This window comes from Calypte anna, chromosome 2, assembly GCF_003957555.1.
Source record: "Calypte anna isolate BGI_N300 chromosome 2, bCalAnn1_v1.p, whole genome shotgun sequence".
Taxonomy (NCBI): domain Eukaryota; kingdom Metazoa; phylum Chordata; class Aves; order Apodiformes; family Trochilidae; genus Calypte; species Calypte anna.
Window position 1 is genome coordinate 68,945,513 of NC_044245.1, and position 14,959 is coordinate 68,960,471.

A 14,959-nucleotide genomic window follows, 5' to 3' on the forward strand; every position below is an offset into this window, starting at 1 on the left:
CAACAACAGATCAATAGCCAAAATCTTTGATATTATGCAATCTGAAAACCTCCTTAGCAAGCAACAGCTGGAGGGCTTTCTTCAGGAAATACCTTGTTTTCCTTCTTGTTCTCCCAGCTTTTTTTTTTAATTGTATAAAGAGGTTCACTGTTCATGAAGATCATAACTTTGCAACATGTAACCAATTCCACATGGGAAGAACACATAGGGCAGACACAACATTAAGGTTTGCTCAGATCAACCACTATTGCTTCTTTGCTTCCTCCAATACTGCCTGGAAACCCACTGTTTCCAAACAGTTTCCATGGAGCAGACTTTCCTGAGATTCCAAGACCAATTCCTCCTCGTCCTCCTCCCATTCATACGGCCGCATTTCTCAGTTAAAGGAAAGTGAGATAAGTGGGGAAAAACATTTAAGGTCTGATTTCTTCCTCCTTTCTTCCACCCCTTTCCTTAAATATCCATCTACATATTTCTCATGATCTACATTGCCTTCTGAAATTATTTTCTGTATTTGCAAGACAGTCCTCAAAGCTGCACAGCTTCCAGTTTGATTTATTCTGCTTCATTTTGTCTTAATGGCCGTGAATGTAAGTCGTGAAACACAGCTCTCCCGTTGTCCTTGACAGAAGTACAAGTTTCAGTATTCCTCAAGGAAGTATTTTATTCAGTTTTACCCCTCTCTCAATCAGATGTCATAAGGAACAACATTAAATAAGTAGCAACTATTGACAGCAAATACCACTAAAGGCATGTCAGAAATTAAATATTTTTAAAATTACAAGCAAAAGTGAAGCGAAATGTAAAAGTTGCATTATATATTACATTTTAATACAAATAGGCTCTGTTTAACCATGGTGGAAAGCGGACTTCAAAAGACATTGAGGTTCATTTATGGCATAGAGATACTTAGTGTTAATAATACCTTAAGTTGGACTATTTAAGAAAGTGCCAGTCTGCACAACTCTACACACAGCTTTTGGAAATATATGCTTGCTAAAATGCTCAACCCTTCTGCTGAACTGGAGCCATCTTGCATTTCAGCTTCTTCTCTTCAAGTGACTAGTAAACCTTCCTAAGATAAAATACTCAAACAATTTTTGCAAATTATGCACTAATAGTAATAATAATTTCACCTTTCAAAGTATTATCAGTAATAGAGAATACACTAAAGTGTCAGTAAATTGTCAAGAGTAATGCCTTTCCTTCAAGAAAAACAGGTAATAATTTCTTTGGGTGCAGAAAATCAGAAGGTCCAAAGATTCATTCTTCCTGTCATCAGTAAGGATTGATCATATCCTATTCATGCTGTCACAGAGGCTTTCCCCTAAACTTCACCTTCATTAGGCACTAAGAAGTTCATAAGGAAACAGAAGTGGGGTGCTTAAGATAACTGCCCTGAAAAAACCCAACATTTTACCATTCTGGTATCTCTGTGTTTTTAACCTCCCAGAGTTTTTGGCACTTTCTAGCTATGTGTGAGCTGTGTCAGCACTTCTACACAACAGAAAGTGCCTTCCTGTGCCTTCCTGTGTGGCCCTCTTGTATTTTCCCCTCTCGGTAATTCACATGCAAGAGTATCTATATTTTGTGGCACATTTTCATCAGGAAAAAATAATCACTTTTCTTTCTGAAAGCAGCTAACGACCACAAGCAGAGAAAAGGGAAGCTCAGCTATGAAGGTTTTCTGTTTGCTTGTTGTTTTAAATAACCAATCTGAAGTCAAACTTAGCTTAAAAAATAACTACTCCTTAATGACATTTATGTAGAAGAAACTGGGACTCACTACCTGCTCCCATAAACCTTTCTCCAACAAACCTATGCTACACAACCCCAATTTCCTTTATATATTAAAAAAAAGTCTTACTTCCTTCGATGTGAGCCTGTGGGTTCTTATAAAGATGTTCAATCCGGCCCGTATTAAAAGAACTAGACCGACGAACAATGCCATGCACCTGGGGATTGAACAGAGAAAAATATAAAAGGAAAGTGGTAAATGTTAAGAGCAAAGTGTTCATCATCACTATCATTGCTGTTTTCATATATATATAGGGGCCTCACCCTTGTACCAGGTAATCAGAGCTTGTTGCTATTCCTAAAGCCAGACAGTTATCCAAATCATTAAAAATAAGTAGAGATGAGCTCTGGTGCTTTCATATTTGATGCCCTCAAATGGGTTCATCGTGCTTGACACCACTAGCAGCCCAAGCATCACACACAGTACAAAAAATAACACTGAATTGCCCTAGAGCACCATTTCCCAGTGAGTGAAGCTTGCCAATATTACTGGGGTTGGTGAAGCAAATGTATGAATCCCAAGATAACCACTTTGCTCTGCTTACAGAGCAGTCTTTCTAAAGCCAGAGGGGTGATGGGCAGCAGGATGAGAAGAGAAAAAGAGGATAGAAGGGAAGAAATGAAAGCCCCAAATGTCTTTTTAAAAAAAAAACCTGGTTATTCACTTTCCCAGGTGTTGGAAGAAGGGCCAAAACAGTCAGTGCTGCTATCCACAGTTTTTGTGGACCTCATGAGTCAGTGTTATCCAATGGGTTATGAGACATGAAGGGAAGCCTAAGGCTGAAATGCATGTTGGGAATTTGCTTTAACCAGCCATGATAAATAAGTTGATGCAAAACCCCACCAGTTCTGACTAACATTAAAGAAAAGCCTGTTTGTGTCTAATGGAGTAGAGAAACTGTTCAAACACTGATGCTGTTTCCTCCTGATGCCAGACAGCCCCATGACTGCTTCCAAAATTCATGTTAGCTTTGGTTGCCAGATGCAAAAGTTGTGTTTGCATGAGGGAAACAAAGCTTCAGCATTTGACTTTCCTTCGCTTCTCCCTGCTCTTTATTTCTGTAACTCTTACACTGCATCCTACATCCTATTCTAGTGGGTTGGACCATCGTTTTACTCTCTCACTCCATGTTAACTTATACTGTGAGAAGATAGGTCTGGGGATTTTTGTTTTACATATGACACAAGTCATGGCTATTGACAAAGAATACACACTTTATTCCATTTTAAGTCAAAACTTCACTGAGTAAAAAGGTATGCACAAAAGCAGATTGAGACCAGTTTGCTGATCTAAGAATGACACTTCCATAATCACTTCACTTTTGTGAAAGATGCTGGAAATATTTTGAGTACTCAAATAAGCACCTGTTTTCCAAAGTAAAAATCCAACTGTGCTGTCTTAAAGCATCAACTTATTCTAAAGGAAGCTAACTCCAGGGCTCTACAAGTCTTCTAGCAAAATTAAATATTTGGCTCAGTACTGATGAGAGACTTCTTGAGCTCTCAATTATTCTGTGCTGAAATTCAAGTTCATGCAAACGATTGACCAATAAATCAAATCTTGCCAGCTCGACACTTGCTGAAAGATTGTGCTTGAAAGAGCTTTGTGTCAGCTGAATGACTGTGATACCAACATTTGATCAATGAGATGTGCCAAGACTTCAAAATGTTTCAAACAACTCCATAGAGCCTATTGCATCCAGCGATAAGAAGAAAACATGCAAACCCAGCTTTTTCTTTTTACCTTTTTTTTTTCTTCCCTTCCACTCCTTTTTCTGGTATGCACATACAAGAGAAAGAAAACCTGCCAAATGCTTAATCCATGACATCAATATTACCTTAAAAAAACTGATGAAAGGTACCTTTGTTTGCATGAGACAGGTGAAATTCAAACTTTGTGACAAGCCAAAAAGTGCACAAACTGGTTAATCTAGTTAAGTAAAATCAGTGGATTTTTATCAACAGGTCTTGATCTTTAAATAAATTGGAAAACAAAACCAAACCACATTAGTAAGGGAGTCTTATCACATGTACTCTCATGTTCAATTATTCAGGAAGAGAGATTTCTAACTGGAAAGAATTCTAACAAGTAGCTGGAGAGTGGAAAAACAGAAAAAAACCCTCTACCTAATTACTGTAATCTTTCAATTGTAGAAAAGGTTATATTTCATTTCCAGTTTCATTGTGGACTAAAAGACAGCGTGTGCTTTTCTCTTTGAAGCGCAGAAGCAACCACACTGATATCACTCTTGCCCCAGTGGAATGGAGAAATAGTAAAAATAATCAATTTACAACACTGAAAAGTAAAATAAGGAGATTAATCAAAGTAAGAGATAGGATGGAATAAGCAAGACAAGATTAATCATGTGCAGAAGTGTGGAAAGGAAAGCACTGACTGGCTGAGAAGAAACTCCTCGCTAAGCTATGAAGCAGCACTAAAACAGAAGTAATGCAATCCCGTATTGGAACAAGCATTAGCTTTTAGAAAACCCCAGAAAATACTCCACTGTGGGAAGACTGATTTGACCACCCCTTCCCTTCCACTATCAAACATTTTGGAAGCATCTTTCCTGGCTAAGAAGGCACACATTTTCACATATATGCCCACAACAGTTCAAAACCGTCAAATCATACTATAATAATGTGACTGTTACTTTTCTAAGCCACAAAAAAGACAACCTTGCCAGGGAAGACTAGGCAGCAAGTATCAAGGAATCAGACTCTATTTTAAGGAAGAGGTAAACGAAAACCATTTGCTAAGCAAGACCATAAGTAATCCAAGAGAAGGGGTGGAAAGTAACACTATGAAAATATATATTATTTAGGTCGGCGTTGTTAGGTTGGTTTGTTTTTTCTTTTTAAACAGAGACAGCAAAATGAAAGGTTTTCACTGCTGAAGTGCCAAAATAAAAGGGCCTTTAGTGCGGAGCGAGAAGAGGGGAAAGAGAACAAATAAGAGATTCTTATTCCTTTATGTGGTACATTGCATCATAAATTGTTCCCTAACTCCTTACAGTTTTGGCTCACACAGGTCGCTGCTTATCTAATTTGGCGGGAAACATGCAAAGCAGCTATACCCTGAGGAGAAGAGGGAATCCACCAGTGGACATGAGATGATAAATAGTACAATAAGCTGGCACGATTACAGGCCATGCTGCACATTCCTCTCTGGCGTTTTGATTTGTTATCAAGGGCTGCAGTGGAAAACATACACTGAGAAGGACAGAAGCAGAGGAAGCCAGAGCTGCAGCATCCAAATGATTCCATCAGCCTGCGGCAGGTCACCGAGTCACTCACCTCGTAGCCTTTTTCCAGCAGGAACTCAGCCAAGTACGATCCATCCTGGGAAGAGTAAGAGATAGGAAAATGTTAGAAACACAGTGAACGGGCCTGGGAGATGTGGACTTGTTAAGGTCTCAAAAAAAAAAAAAACCCCCAAAAAACCCAAAAAACCCCCAACTTGCAGCGAGTTGACTGGGTAAGAAATACTTTGATTTCTCCAGATTTACACGCTAACTTTAGAAATGCAATAAATGGTGTTTTGGTTAATTTTAGATTAAGAAACAGTATATTTTAAGATAATTTGCTTACAAATGCTGGTTGAGAACTCCTGTCTCTTGAATCTCTTCACAAGTTTCATTATAACGTGCCCAAGGACATTTTTCTAAAATATCCTAACTGCAGTGACTGAATTCGAACGATTTTGGAGACAGTGTAGGAAAAACATTCTAGAAAAATTGGCGCAAGCTTGGCATACTCTGCAAACTGATGTGCCTCTGTACACTGTGTCAATGCTTGCATCTCCCTTACACATATGCTCCTTCCACAAGCTTTCTGAAGGCAGCAATAATTCTGCTTGCCTGACCAAATGACTGCTCAAAAACATCCCCAGTACGCCCTATACTTATAATTCAGAATACAAGACACTTATATGTTTTATATATCATAGAAGACTGGGAGTTTTGATCTTTTTTGAGGGTTTCATTTTTCTTCTTCCTCTTAAATCCTTGTCAAACTTCAAGTATTATACTCCCCAAAAGCAAACACTTGAAAACACATGCTAGTGCATGTTTTCCTGATATAGAATGATTTCCCTGGCATTACTAGTGCCGGAATTCCCAAATACAATGTCATTTTATCTTCATAAATGTGTAAAGTACCATCAGAGACCCAGCAAAGTTTACCCCTCCAAAAGACTGCTCATTAACCAGCTCAGTGAATATTACCCAAGCCTAAAGAGTCTGCATCTTTCCACTGACTTTTTTGAATTAGTTGTTTTCATAGGCAAGAGTATTCCAGAGTCAAGTGAGTTGCTACATAAAGATCATAAAAACATGAGATGCCACCTATGCTTATGTGCTTAAGCTCTATTACATGGATCTTTGCTGTGATAAGAGCTAGAAATGCTTATGTTTAAAACTAAAGAGACATCTCTTTGGTCCTCTTTTTTAAAAGACTCTCCAAAGAAAAAAAACAAAACAACTCTCTCACCTCATATTAAATGAATTTTGTCTCATGGACAGCCTAAGGAGAACAACATACTGAAATGAAAATTCAAGATGCATCAGGTGGCCCTAAGACATAAGGACTGGCAGTGGAGACTGCTCACTACACTGATGGCAAAATAATGCAGAAGTTAAAATGCAAAATAATGCAAAAAGGCATGGTACAGTGCCCAAGGGACATGTTGCTGTACGTTTAAAACTATAGCACTAGAAAAAGAAAAAAAAAAATATTAGTGGCTTTGTGGTATGTTTCATAACATCTTACACAACCTAGAAGCTTGGTGCTAAGAAACAGTCTCAGCTTACATATTCTTCCACTACGTGTATATGTGTGTGTTGACATAACTTCACAGTGCCATAACCAAAAAGCCATCAGTCTATGACACCAGTTGATCTGGAACATGACAAACCACATGTGCTATGACATCACTGGAACAGTATACATTTCTGCACATGAAATGAAAAAACAGGACCGTAACTAATGGAGACATTCAAAGAACATGTCTGGAAACTCTGGAGAAAAGGGGGGCAAAGGGAAGGGTGAAAACTACCTTTAATGTAGTTGTCACCTTTTTCATTAGTAATTCTTGCAGGATTTAGCAGAGGTGAATCAGAGGGAAGAAAACTTCCCAGTTCTCCTTAGTTGCTCAGTTTACTCAAATAAACATGCAAAATAAAAAGGAGGTGAAAATGGGAGACCCAGAGAGTGCAAAGGAGATGAAAAAAGAAAGGCTGTAATTACTTAGGAAGTTGATGGGAAACAGACTTGACTAGGATTGAACCCTGTCAATAAGGTCTTGTTCTTCTCACCCAAGCCATTGCTCAAACTTTCCAGTCCCCCTGGAACATTCTGAACCAGCAGTGGCACTCACTTCCTCTGCGTTTCCTTTCCAGGTCTATCAAGTGATAGGGTAGGGCTTCACAATGAGTGGGAAACAGGCAGCAAGAGTGAAAGCTCCTGGTTTCTGGCTCTAGCACAGCACAGCTGATTTACTGTCTGGTAATCACACACAATGCGGATTCATGCTGTCCTGCACCGTGATACGATATCACACATGGCCCCTGAGTTTCACGTTGCCCTTCCTTTTCTTTTCAGTACAGCAGCTGTCAATGCAAACAGCAATCAGAACATTCAGATCAGCAGTCACAGTGTCAGAGTTTGCAGCTTGCAGTGCAGTTTCCATCTTTTCCTAATGCAGGCTAGGAGTAAATAATATTAAGTTCTAGTAAATAATTTTAAACCTTCATCCACAGAAGACAGCATTATGCACATAAATTCTATTATAATAGCTATTGATTTTCATTTACACTACAAATAAAGCTTTCAAGATTCAGGAATCACTAAACCAGGAAAGGAATATTAGATGACCTAGATGTTTGGTAGCAAATCTCAATTTTTATTAGAGTTAGCAGATTTTGCCTTATTTGAGACACATGCAGCCAACCATGTCCAGTCCTGGTTTGCATCCAAGAATGGAGTGGCATGAAAAGTGTAGCTGGGTCTGATCCCTGAAGTTTGGGACGGGAGGGCAGGGTCTTCCCTTGTGTAAGAAATGCTTATACTTACCTTGATCCTAGCTTGTCAAGGGGTTTGCCCTAAGACTACAGTTCTAAATAATGTCCCCCTTAATCGGTAAAAAACCCAATACTTAGGTGGCAGTAAGCACGTGCAACCAGCAAAGCATGAATATGCCAAAAGCCCAATCTGATCACTGAGGTAGCTACAGGTATCCTACTGCCCCAAGTCAGCTACAAAAGCAAGGTGAAAAAACAGCCTATAAACTGTGTTCCCCTCACTGGGCAATATGGCATTCTACTTTAGAAGTGTTGCCATAGCTGAGAGCTTACTTTCACTTAAGTAAAGTATCCAGCTATTGCTATTCAGTTTATAACAAATCAACTAAACCTCATAAGCCAGAAGTAGGTCCCTTTGTTGCCAAAACATCAGTCTTGAAAGCAAATAGCCTACAAGCTGCCTTTAATTAGGATTGCAATGAGCCTTGGCTCTGCACAGTTATGTCAGAGCAGCCTGAGCGGTCAAAACAGTTTAAAAAGATGGATTATGTAAACCACCTCACTTAAAACAGCTCCTCATCAGCACACACTGACATATCAGATTTGAAGAATCACTATCCTGTCTTCAGCCAAATAATAGTTTGAAAGCACATGCAAAGAACGATACTTCAGCTGGTTTCTGAGCACAGCAGCACGTTTCTAACTGCAGCTGCCTGACATGTCTGTAAAATTCCCAGACAAAAGAAAGCAGTCACATAAAATCAGGTGAGAAAAGTGTAGGATGCAGTATTTTACATTTCATATGGTAGGTAATCTCAGCAACTTCAATAATCTTTGACACACTATCAAAGAAAACCTTTTACAATGGAGTGAACAAATTAAGACACAAGCAAGAGTTAAACAGTACTTTGCCACAAACACATAGAATTAAACAAGTTTCAAGTTTGACTTGATCCATGAGCAAAGAATAGGATCATTGATACAGAAAACTGAAAAGAAGTGGAACTGAATAGCCTGTTTAGCAATCCAAATCTCCTTTATTTTGAACTGTTCTACACAGGGAAATTCCATATGCAATGGACTAGTTTTGAATTTATCCTGAAACATCCAGAGAAGGGTGCTAAAGCAAACTCCAAACTCCATGGCAGCTTCATCCTCTTCCTTTGATATGGCCAATTCCAGCATCCTTCCACAGAGTTCCTGGATTCAAGAATTAAATTACATCCTACCTGAGAAGTTGTAGTCCAGATAATGGGATTCCCTACTTCCAACAGCTCCTCTTTTCTACTAGAAGGTGTGGAAGAAAGTACTAGGTAAATGAAGAAACAAGGGAAAAGAGACGAATAGAAGAAAAGGTTTCTTTTTATTACTATTCCTAGAACTCCAGAAATACATGGAGTGCTTTTTCAGAAGGGAAAAAAAATAAAATACTTAACATGGGATGCAAATGTGCTGTGACAGTAGAGGGAGGAGAAAGTGCTCCCATTGCAAGGTGATAGTATAAACACTTAAGAAGGAACATCATCACAGTATGTTGGTCAAAATTACATTCCCTACAAACATGCAGTGTTAGTACATCCCAAATTTGGAAAATCCTGCTGCAGGATCCCCAAAGAAACTGTCCACCAACAGCCTAGCTCTATACTTTCTGAAACAGAGCTGTTAATACCAACCAGACTCCCAACTCCAACTCCCAGCCACAAAAGGCAATCACTCAAAACCCATCACTTTGTCAGAGAACACTGCAGGGAAAAGAGCCTGACTCCTGTGCCTGCCCATTTGCAAGTGGATTAGCAATAAAGCCTGAGAACATAAAAATGCAACACACCCACTGTCAGATACACTGTTTGATGGAGGTGTTGGTGTTTGATATTTCTACAATAGGCGTGTACAATGAAACATCTGTCCATTTGCTACATGCTTAAAGTTCTGTGCTGTACTTCTCTGTGCCACAAATCCCAAGTTTTCAGATTTCATTCTTCCTTTGGAAAAAAGCGCCCTAATTTTCACGTGTCACATGAAAGACCAAAGTTGGTTATACTTATACACTTAAAATTGAGTAAGGCTAGTGCTATGCCCTTAGGATTAACACTATGAAGGTGAGTTCATGGGAGTTCAAACTCCAGTGTCAATCATCCAGGTCATTCATAGGAGTTCTAAATTCCTTTTGAACTACAGCTGTGCTCTGCTAACCTTAAGTTTTGATAGGTTAATCTCTCTGGGAGACAGTGCATGGAGAGAAGGTTGACACATTCAACCAAAGGACATGGGTACTATCCCAAAGAGATCTTTCAGCAATGGAAGCACAAATAGCACACTGTCACCATTTCCCTTTAGTCTTGTTTGAATTCATAATCTATACTTCCATTAAAACATACAGAATCAGTGCCTCTAGTAGTTGCTTTGCATAATAAAATGTTGCTTCATCAAATTTTAAACTTTTTCATAGACACAAAAATAATGTTACTTCAGTGACTGAATAAAATGGAGTATGGTGACAGATTCTTTGGAGCAGAGAACACACACCACTCTAAAGCAAATTCTAAATTATTTTAATAACAACCAAGGAGTAACACAGTGTAATGTTATTTTTGCTGAAAAATGCATGCTTCTAATAACTTCCAGTGATTTACAGAGGAAATCAGTAATTTTTTTGCAGCTACTATGAACAGAACAGTGCTGCACTTTGTTTCAAGTCTTCAAGGCAATACTCGAAGTAAAGCATTGAAGTGTTCATAAAAAATTCTGCATACTGAAAAGAGGAAGAATTATGAACTCTAAAGTATATAAATGATTGATTCAAGCTGTCGCCCTCCAAATGCAGTAGTTGTTTTGCCATTTTGATTTGTATTCTGGCCAAGTAAGAATAGGAAAACAAATGTCCTTTTGTTCCTGCAGTCAAAAGAAAAAGTCAAAAAGTAATAAATGTTAAAAAAATCTCTTTTTTTTAAACACCCCACACTTAATGGAAAGGTTTTTTATAAAGTATTAACTACAGTATCACAACAAAATATTGAGCAGGAGGAAAACTTGTCATTAGCAACAACAACAGAAAGATTGTAATTACATTAGTTTATTCTTTTTCAATTTAGAGTTGTCTAAAGGTAAAAAAGCAGCAAAGTTTCTTTAGAAAAGTGAATCACCCTCTTATTTCCAATTCTGAGCTCCATCTGACCTCACTATTCCACTGGTAAACTATAAAATTATATTAAGAGCTGGAACTGCAGCTACAGACAACAGCAACAAGTTTCTCTTCCGTCCACCAGTTATCCTTATTAAAAAAAAAGTATTCACATTATCAATATTCATAGCCATTTTACTGTGAACCTCAGCAGTAATGCTTAATTTAAACAATAAACCTCTGCACCACTCCAAAGCCAACATGACAGAACAAACTTGGGTAATTCAAATTTGCTCCTTAACATTAAGAGAGGATACCAGTTTTGAGTTTTGGCTTAACTTAAACAACAGTAGAAGATTGCCAGTATAATGCTGATGATTTTTTTAAAGTGCTTTAGTCTAAAACACATACAATATTCTACAATAGTCAAACAGCTTGCATCTATCACACACAAAAAAAAAAAAAAACAGATTGCTTGATGGATTTTAGGAAACATTCGGATACTCAAAAAACTACTAGTTTTCACATGGTCTGAAGAAATATTTTTATTAAATGGAAGAGTCTCCGTACAGAGCCTTTTAAAGATTAAAGAACACACTTTTTCTGAAGTCATATTATAAGCCATAATACATTACTTTTTTTCCTTCAAATATGAATGTATGCAGTATATTAATATAAAACAAACTAGTTAGGAACTCTGAATTTGAAAGCAGTTTGTCTATGTTTTTGTGTCTCAGTGGTGAAATCAGAGATTGAAGGAATGTGTCTATAAACATGGAAATGCAAATAATGTGGACAACAGTCCACAAGAAAATTAGAACCTCTACTTATAGTGTTTGTAATGGGAAAATCCATAACAGTTTTAAAACCCACAAGATTATTGTTTTGCCCATCCCTATTTTCCTCCTGCTTTCAAAGGCTACTAGTATCAGATGGTCTTTCACCTTTCTAAAGTAAGTAACAGCAGCTCTACTCAGCAGCAGGAGTTCATAGAATCATAGAATCAGCCGGGTTGGAAGGGACCTCACAGATCATCAAGTCCAACCCTTGATCCACTACCGCTGCGGTTACCAGACCATGGCACTGAGTGCCACATCCAGTCTCAAATATCTCCAGGGATGGAGAATCCACTACTTCCCTGGGCAGCCCATTCCAATGTCTGATCACCCTCTCCGTAAAGAAATTCTTTCTAATGTCCAGCCTAAACCTCCCCTGGCACAACTTGAGACCGTGCCCTCTGGTCTTGCTGAGAGTTGCCTGGGAAAAGAGACCAACCCCCAATTTAGAGCATTCTGGACGTGCCTGTCCTTGAGCACTCAGATGAGCCCAATCAAACCCATGAGGTGACTTTAACATTGCTGCCACAAACACAGGGGGAATCCCCTCCATCTGCAACAACTGCAGACTGACTCCAAGCACTACCCAGGGGAAACTGAAACAGGCAGAACTCAGTTACACAAAGCAAATAAAGAAAGAAACCCAGAACTAAGCTGGAGGACATGGTCTTAAGAGTAATTTTGACCTCAAGATTTAAAAGTTCAGAGTTGTCTCAATAGCAAACCATAAAGGTCATAAGTTGTTGTGAAGAAACAGTGTCTGTCACGTTTAAAACACAAGAACAATTTGTGAAGTGATACCAGGAGGAAAATACGACATCTTAACATGTCCTCTTTACTTTTAACATCCTACAGAGGAAAACAAAAGCATCATCATGGATATTACTGTCACTGGGGAGACCCTGTGAACTTAGGACCATAGCTCAACACACATCCTACCAGAAATAATGGCTTCACCTCACCCTCAAAAAGAGCTACATGTATTTGTTTCACTGCAGCATCCTACTACAGCTTCTGAGGTTAAAAAGCTGCTTTCACCACTGTAGCACCAGCCTCTGGCACTGATACTTAGCAGGCTTTCTACTACTGTTGCTCACTGGCTGAGTTCATATTTAAGTTAAGCCCAAGACATCGTTTCCTAATAGGGTGTAAGGTCAGTTATTTGAGAGAAAACAAAATAAACATCACAATATTCTGTTTGCATGAGACCAAAGACTAATGAAGGAGAGGTAAATGAGTGTAGACAGGGAAAAAGGGTTTTAATTAATTCTCCTGTACTTAGTTTTATGTATGCACACAGCATTACAGTCTGAATTACTATATATTTACACCAAAACACAAAACCAGAAGGAAGGTATGCTCCAACTGACTACAGAAGCACAGTAAGACAATGTTTATTTTCTTAAATGTTTGGTTGGAAATGCTAATTTCAGTCAGAAATGCTTGACCAGTATGTCGGAGCTTTAACAGCTCTTAGTCTTGCAATATTTGGGTGGAAGAAAAGCACTGATCCTGCAATGACATGGTCTGCAAGCCATGGGAGCAACCACTCCTTCCCAGACTTTTGAAGTTCTAAGACAGGTCACTTTGTATTGCAACTAATCATTACTTTTTTAGGTACTGGCTTTCCCAGTAGGCATGGTGGAAGCTTAGTTTTTAGTGATCTGGTATCTACTGAAATACAGATTTTTGAGGAACTGTGTCTTTCTGCAATTCCCACTTTCTTGTTTTAAGGTTCTCATACCTCCTAATTCACATTCCATGTAATTGTGAATATTCAGAGTGCCCAAGAGACCAGCAAGCCTGAGTGTGACAATCACCATCCTGGAGCTCCATTGAGCTCTGATTTTCTTTACACCACGTAGGGATACATACAATAAGAATGTTTTAAAAAACCTATCACACCAATAAACATTCTGAAACTTCTGTGGTAAAATAAAAGCAAAAAGCACCATTTGAATTTTCAAAACAAATAAACAAGTTAAAATCCCAAAGCTCAGCTCTTGTGAAATAATATAAAAATTTGGACCAAAATGTTACATTTACAATTACTCGCCTTACTTGGCTACTTGTATCACCTCTTCTTCAGGAGAAACTGAAGAAACAGTAACAGGAATGGTCCTAAGAGTTGCTCCCTACTGTCCACTCCACACAGGTGCTCTCCTTCCCCATCATACCAGGGTATGTTATGTATTTTGAGCCTCCAATACATAAAGAAAAATAAGAATCTTAATGTAATAAATTTTTCTTATGCCTTTCAAAAGACTGTCTGCACAAAACGAATGTAGAGAAACAATTAGCAAAGCCAAAGTCATAGAAAGATTTGAATAAAATGCTTTTAACCAGTTTTTTCAAAGATAACTTACATGTTTTGCAACATATTTTTATTATGCCCAGAAGCAGCTCCACATGTTGTAGGATATTTTTAAGCAAGAGCAAAGGAGTTTCATTTTTTAACAGTCTAGGATTTTATTTTCTAAAGCACATGTTCAATAGTATAATTGTAAATAAACTACATACATGGACTCTGTGGTAAAACCTGTTTCAGTGAACAGAAATATTAATTCAGACAGTGCCTACTTTCTTCTGTAAACACAAGCAACTGTTAGTGAAGATGCTTAACTATACAATAAATGCACTCACGTTCAAAATATTATAGACTGAATGAAAGTGAACATTAGACCTGACATCTCTGTTCCATGTGGCCACTCTTGCTAATCAAGCATTCTGATGCCACATGGTCAGAGCTTCCTGCTGGCAAGAAGTCAAGCAGGATAAGGATTATCTGGGTGATAGCAAAAGGATGCAGTGTTTTTCCAAAGCAGGTTGCAGAAGGTCATCCTTATATTTACAGATAATGTACAATGCCTTGTGTACCCAACTTCACAGCTTTCCCTCGTCAGCTTTGAAAGGGGAAAAAAAAAACAACCACTCGGTGTCATTAATTGCCTAGGTTCTTGTCTTAGGGGAACTAGAAAGGGAAAGCAAGTAATCAGATTTGCTTATCCTATCTGTCAGGAACAGGATTTGGAATGGACAGCTACTACAAAACTGCCAGCAAAACACCCATTCATGCAGTTCATACAGTATTAAAAATCACCTGCAGCTTGAGTTAGCAATAATCCTTTCTATCATCTTCTAGTGCAGCTATCAATATAATTCTTTCAGCTACCTAGCTTTCTTGA

General features: G+C 38.3%; 1 protein-coding gene across 1 annotated transcript in view; it reads right to left on the bottom strand.

Moving 5' to 3' along the window:
* Positions 1–14,959, bottom strand: part of GMDS (GDP-mannose 4,6-dehydratase) — a 420,922-nt gene that overhangs the window by 347,830 nt on the left and 58,133 nt on the right. The window contains exons 2-3 of the mRNA XM_030446078.1: positions 5,095–5,139; positions 1,868–1,955 (exon numbers count right to left, since the gene is read on the bottom strand). Coding sequence (XP_030301938.1) covers positions 1,868–1,955; positions 5,095–5,139 — 133 coding nt within the window. The remainder of the gene's footprint in view (positions 1–1,867; positions 1,956–5,094; positions 5,140–14,959) is intronic.